This window comes from Centruroides sculpturatus, unplaced genomic scaffold, assembly GCF_000671375.1.
Source record: "Centruroides sculpturatus isolate CEXI.00-Female unplaced genomic scaffold, Cexi_2.0 scaffold110, whole genome shotgun sequence".
NCBI classification, from domain to species: domain Eukaryota; kingdom Metazoa; phylum Arthropoda; class Arachnida; order Scorpiones; family Buthidae; genus Centruroides; species Centruroides sculpturatus.
The window spans coordinates 925,619-932,512 of NW_019384339.1; the positions used below are offsets into that span (position 1 = coordinate 925,619).

The following is a 6,894-nucleotide window of genomic DNA, read 5'->3' on the forward strand; positions in this document are numbered from 1 at the left end:
AAAACAGTTAGAACAGTTTTCGCTTTTTTTTTTTTTTTTTTTTTTGCTTTACGGGTACAAAAAGGACCTTTATATTTAATCGTTTATCGTGCATCATGCATCCGGTCAGTTCTACAATGGGACATCAGGGTTTTCTAACGAAATTTAGTTGAAATATGTAATATAATAACAAATAATAAAGAATGTTCAATAACTGATAATTTAATTAAAATTATTTACTTATTTTCCAGAATAGATATTATCTAACTAATGCTGGGTAACCATCAATTTTCATTACAATGCTACCTCACAATGTCACAATTTCTGATTTTAATCATACATTTTATTTATTTAAATAATTAATTAAAGGATTAAAAATAAAATTAAAATAAGACTTGTATTAAATTGAGACACGAAGATTAATTGGAAAAGGTTTTGATTGTTCCAGAAAATATAAACTTTGGTTTTAGATTTTATTCCTAACCTGCTCTATATTCTTCACTTTCAATTATTATATTTAAATGTTAGCAAAATTGTATAAAAATATTAAATTTAGCTTTTTTGCAAAAATTACAATTGTATATTCGTAAATTGATATTCAATTTGTAAGTTTTATAATAAAAAAAATAGCAAATTATTTATTGCAAATTAGTCTTAAAATTTGATTATGTAAAATAGATGCAGAATGAAGGTAGCATTTATAAAATATTAAGATTTTCCAGCTATAAAATAATAAAATATTCAAAAAAAATAATAAAAATAAAAGCTACTTTTTCTCTTATCGATTCACTTTCATCATAAAAAAAACTCCTGGATTTTATATTTTCCTCTTTTAAGTTTTCCTTTTAAATATATATAAATAAGCTTATAACTTTTTCAGTCATCGACCCAGTTTTTACATTAAATTTCCGGGTTATTGAAACTATTTATTTTAATTTCGAAAAATATTGAAAAATTTAAATATATGTTTCATTTTTGAACTTTTCTTAATAATAAAGCCAGAGTAATATAAGAAAGAGAAACCTTTTAACTGGGCCTCGTAATGTCGAAAATAGAAAATCGAATAGGGGCTAAAATGGGGTGATAATAGTAAAATTCTGATAAGATACGAAAGATGGATCGTTTAAAGCATGAGTAGTAGAGCAAAACGGATACAGAGAAATCCGTTTTGTTCCTATTTTACTAGATTTTTACTTGCATTATGTTATGGATCCTCAAAAAAAAGAATGTTCTGCTTGACATATTTTTACTAAACGGATGCCTAATTTTCTAATTAAGAATGAAAGTAGACATTAGATCAAGGTCGCTTTTTCATTATATCGAGACTTAACAACAAAAATTGTAGTTAAAAAAATTAAGGTTTTGTTTCCACGTTGATATACATCTATAGGAAACAGAAGAATGAATACATTATTTAAAATATATTTATGATATCATCTTAGAATTAATTGTGTCGGAACATTCTTTGTTTAAGAAATTATATAAAAATATAAACTCAGGAGGGATTTAAATAATTGATCTCGAATATATCTAGGCTATATAAATAGTGATGAAAGTATATTATATGCTTTCATTAATTCCAAGTCTCGTAAGAAAGATGAGGATTCAGGTAGACCTTTGACTTTTCTTTTTCTTTTTTTACATTTATAAATTTACTTTTACATTTACAAAAATAATTTTTTTTTTGGTAATTTAGTTAGCCGTATTTAGTTTTATTATTATTATGGTGTTTATGAAATTTACGCACGGAACGATTGGAGGAGGTCTTGGAACTTTCGGTGGTTATGGAAGTTTTGGTCAATATGGTTATGGAATTAAACCCACTTTTGCTTCATACGGAGGATTTAAACCGTATTTTGGAGGATTTGGAGGAGGATTCAAACCTTTCGGTGGATTCGGAAGCGGGTTTGGTGGATTTGGAGGCTTTAAACCATTTTACGGTGGATTCGGAGGAGGTTTTGGAGGATTTAAACCTTTTCTCGGAGGCTATGGAGGTGGATTCGGTTTCAAACCGTTTTTCGGAGGATTTTATTAAAATAAGGTATTAAAGTAATTCATTTTTGTAATAAAACTATTATTTATTTTAATTACAAACAAATAATTACTCAGCGATTAATATTTTCTAGTTTTTTTTCAGATATTTGAAAGACGAAGTGTTTGCAAATACATGTACAGAATTCTGTGATATTTATGGAATCAAGTTTATTATTATGTCTACAAAAATAAATTAATAAATAATTAAACTTGACTTTTCTATTTTTTAAAGTTTAAAATAAATAAAATATACACTGAAATAACAATTAATTAATCATTGATTTTATATTCGTGTTTTACGTTTCCTTTTTTTTTTCTAAACAATATAAACTCATTTGCATAAAGTTGACATTAATTTATTATAGAAGGAAATTTCTATAAGTAACGTCGACGTTACTCGAATATTTAAAAGGCTTTTAATATAAAAAAAAAAGATATANTCTTTCCTTAATCTCGAGAACTGAATTAAATAGATAAAAGTCGAGACCAGATATAGAAATCTTAGTGGCATGAGGCCCGATTAAGTATATACAAACTTCCGGTTTGTACCAAAAGTCACGTTATTTTTATTCAAAACTTCCCCCTGAAAAGAGTAATATAGATGACCGGCACGACTCTATTGCTAGCAGAAAAGTATGATGTACAGGGACAAGACACTACTAAATTGAGGTGGAAAGCTAAATTTTAATAACACTACTAAATTTAAAAATAAATAAATTCAGTCCCGGGCTTCAGAACTCTTCGGTTATCTCCTCTCGTCGGCCCCTGTGTATAGATTCTATTTTAAAATACGACATTACTTTTTATGACAGAATTAAGGTAGTAACAATACTAAATATTTTGATTTAACGTAGAGAATCAATAAAAGTTTATATCAAGGTTATTCAGAAGGTGCTTAGCACCCACTCAATACCAAAGCAATCAGTTTTGTTTTTTTTAAATAACAATAAAATTATAACAACACATATCGCATATTTCAATAAGTAAGATTAGGTAACCGAAATAACTGTAAGATAATTGAGTAACATTCTCCGAAAAACGACATAGGGCTTGTGCTTTTTATCCTCTCGAATCTGTCTTGAGTAGCATCCCTATTCTCAAAATTCTAGATACGCCACTGATTTATATTAAACCGTTCTATTCGAATGACAATCCTTCAGATATGTTATTTGAATCGAAATGAATTAACCGGGATTTACGTTCATAAATTACTAAGTGTAATTTTTATGAGTTATTTATTTTGTGATATTTATACACAACATATTTTAACACAATTTTTAATTAAGTTCAACTAAAAACTAACTTTATATTTACAATAAATGAAAATTTATTATCCAAATCTTTTTAATTAAAAGAAATAATAACTTTGTCGATATTTTGCTATCACGTACTTATTTGGTTTTTTTTTTAAATAGAATTGTTCATTTCTACAAAAAAAAGTTTGATTTGTATTTTAAAAAATGCCAAATAAGAATTGTAGGCGGTGTCTTGCATGTATGTACCAACTTTCCTCACAATCTCACATGTTACGCGTATGTGACTTCCAAACCATCGATGGTTTCGTGCAATCACTAATGATGGCTCAATCCATTGTTATATAATCTATAAGGCTATCCAGCTTTTCTTTTCTTTTTTTTTTTTTTTGCTTGCGAAGCTAAGTTAATAATAAAAAAAATTTTTTAAAATAAAATAACGAATTAGGTTTTTAATGTAGAATTTAAATTAGACAAATAATTACACGGAATTAGAAAAATTAATTAGTGAAAGTCATCACTAATCTCTTAATTTTAAGTAAATGATTTAAATGAATTAACTTTGTCATGATTATTTTTAAAATTTTGATTAATGAGTTAACATAAGGATTAAAAAAGACACGAAATGAACTAATTCAATGATACTTTATATTATTCCCATTTAACAATTCTACTGACAAAGACAAATCACACTTTTATGTCCGAAATGTAGGTTGATTTCGGTTATTTTGGAAATAAAAACAATAATGAACCGGGCCACTCCTAAGAAAGTTATAAAATTTAAAATTGTTACTTAACACACAGAGGAATAAATACAGGATATGGAACAGAATACCGACAAGACTTATGCCCTAGATTCCGTAAATCTGCGGATTTTCCGACCGTTTTCCATCTACCTTTCAGTTCATGGTTCACTAAGTATGAAAGGTACTAGATTCCTCTTCCAATGTTAGCATCATGACGAATTTCCTCCTAACGTAAATAGAATTTGATACTATAATTACCGTTTATCAGAAACGATGCCTGTCATTTAAAAAAAAACGTACTGGATAAAATAGTAATTTATTTATCCGTTTATTTATGTGCTAGGTCTAAAAATAATAACGTAATTAAGGTATATTCACTAAAACTCCTTAAATAAACTGATATAGTGATATAAAAACATATATAAACAAAGTGAGATAAATCAAAACACACAAAGAACAATAAATTCAATAACAAATTACAACACTGATAACTTTCTCTTTTATTATAGAGAAAATGCAAATGAAAAGAAAACTTTTACAAATTGTATTCTTTTTTTTAACTAGGCCATTGTAGAAAAGGATATTCGAATAAGTGTCCAGTGAAAATCCTTGAAAATAACCATTGCAAAACTCAGGAAGTTCAACATTAATTATCTGGTCCTTAACTACACCCTTTTGTGTCTCCGATGGATTGCAGGAGTCGTTGCTTTGGAACACCCTTTTAACAATGTTTATTACTGAGACAGTGAAAAATCCGTCCTTACTTCTGATGCATATCGTTTTTCTTTTATTCTTTTTTAAAGATAATATTTACGTAATTGCTTCACTCCTTTCAACAAAGCATTTTACACAAGATGACTCCCACCATTTACATTATTTTCTTAAGAGGAAAACATGAAATCGAAAAAAGAAATTACCACGTACGAGATGCAAAAAATATTAGGACAAAATATAACATTTTTAGCTTTATCAGGACACAACGTATAGTAGTTGTATAGTAGAACTTTATATCTCGAAAACGGAAACTGTGCCGCTATTGTTTTACGTGGTCTAAATAATTGTTAAATTCATCAACATTAATTTTTTGGAAAGATTAATTATATGCAAAAAACAATAAAATATACCAAAACACGGATTTAGAAAGTTGCCAATTTATCTTTATATAAGGATCATTCGAGAATCGTAGATATTTGAAAGAATACACTTGAACATCTTTAGGGAGGTTGTTCGTTGCTTCCGCCTGTAATTTTCTCTTTTGAAATATTGCCGCCTTTTAATGGTTAAGGAGTGAATCAAAATCAGTGACATCGCCAACAGTCGGGGGAGAAATTTAAATTTATCCCACCCTAAAAACGTGACTGACATCTTGGTTTGGATGCAAGATAAAGTGCACTTTCAAAACCTACTTTCTCGCTATTGTTTTTATTTCGCTTCGTGCAAATATTTCAACCAATTAATTTTCAAGAGTATTACAAGTATGTAACGGAGGATGAACTATCTAAAATAAATCTGTAACGATCTGAAGTTCCAAGTAATAAAATGTCAAAGAAAACTAATTAGATGACCTGTTCTGTTGCATCTGCAAGAAACAGAAACATGTTTATTGAGTTTCTGTTAGGTCTACATCAATTTTAAGATAATATTAAAAGATCTGTAATTTAATTAATAACTTAAAATTTAAAAAAAAAAAACTTTCAAAATTTCCTTTAATTCATTAACGGATAACGATATTGAATGTGTGTACCCTTGTTCTAGATTTATACTTTGAATGCTTTTTTTTAATAAAAATTATAGCAATAAACAATCCATTCCTTTGTGAAGATTGAATTTTCTCGACGTTGTATTAGAAAATTTCCCTTTCTGTCGTAAGCCTCTTACCTATGAGAGAACAAAGTATTGAGAACTTATTTTTTATGATCTATTCTCCCAATCAAATGCTGTTGTGTGAACATACTTGTTAATGTGGGTTGTGTCCCCTTTAGCTTGGATTGTGTCACTACGTCCAAATCTCGAATTTTTTTTTCTCGTTTCGTATCTGTATAGGGGCGGAGGTAGCTAAGCTCCACTGTATATATATACGAGAGAAACAGTTGTACAGACATCAGTTGTAAGATACAAGCCAACATGAAAGTTACGGTAAGTTGCATTTGTATAAACCATTTTGTATGTACAATATGCTTCACTGGATATATTTCTTATTTACTTCCAAAAATTACTTTTCTGTAAAATTATCATATATGGATAACGATATCTTCATTTTTAGCTCGCTCTCCTTGCTCTCTGCGCCGCTTTAGCCCTGGCTTATGCCGGTGGTTACTATGGTGGCTATCCCTATGGTGGATATGGTCACGGATATGGTTACAGACCGTACTATGGAGGATACTACGGGGGTTACGGCCACAGGCCCTATTATGGAGGTTACGGCCACGGATACGGAGGATACGGCCACGGATACGGAGGATACGGACCACACTATGGTGGATATTACGGAGGATACAAACCACACTATGGTGGATATTACGGAGGATACAGACCCTTGTATGGAGGTTATGCATACAAACCATACCACGGTTAAGAATCGATCACGTAAGTAATTTAAAGGTAAGCAAATTGATCATTTAAACTTGAGAAAATGTTTTTATGAAAGACATGTAATAAAAATTTTTGTTCTTATTTTTCCAGATTTCGTCCGATCGCTGTGTACAGCTTCTTGATACCGTTCTTTCGAAAATATTTATCAACAGTTGTAATTATTTTTGTTTTTAAAAAAAACGATATCGAAAAATAAAAATTTATTTAAGATTTACATTTTTGTTTGTAGTTTATTATAAACGATTTTCGTGCAATATTCTATAACATTCGTGCGAGTATTCTGTTATTAG

The 6,894-nt window shown here is 29.0% G+C and overlaps 1 protein-coding gene across 1 annotated transcript; it reads left to right on the forward strand.

Annotated features, from left to right (window-relative positions):
- Window positions 1–1,702: 1,702 nt before the first annotated feature.
- LOC111632989 (ctenidin-3-like) lies at window positions 1,703–6,587 on the forward strand. Its single transcript, XM_023377518.1, has 3 exons — window positions 1,703–1,992; window positions 4,356–4,380; window positions 6,276–6,587. The coding sequence occupies exons 1-3, from the start codon at window positions 1,703–1,705 to the stop codon at window positions 6,585–6,587; spliced, it is 627 nt and encodes a 208-aa protein (XP_023233286.1).
- Window positions 6,588–6,894: the final 307 nt, after the last annotated feature.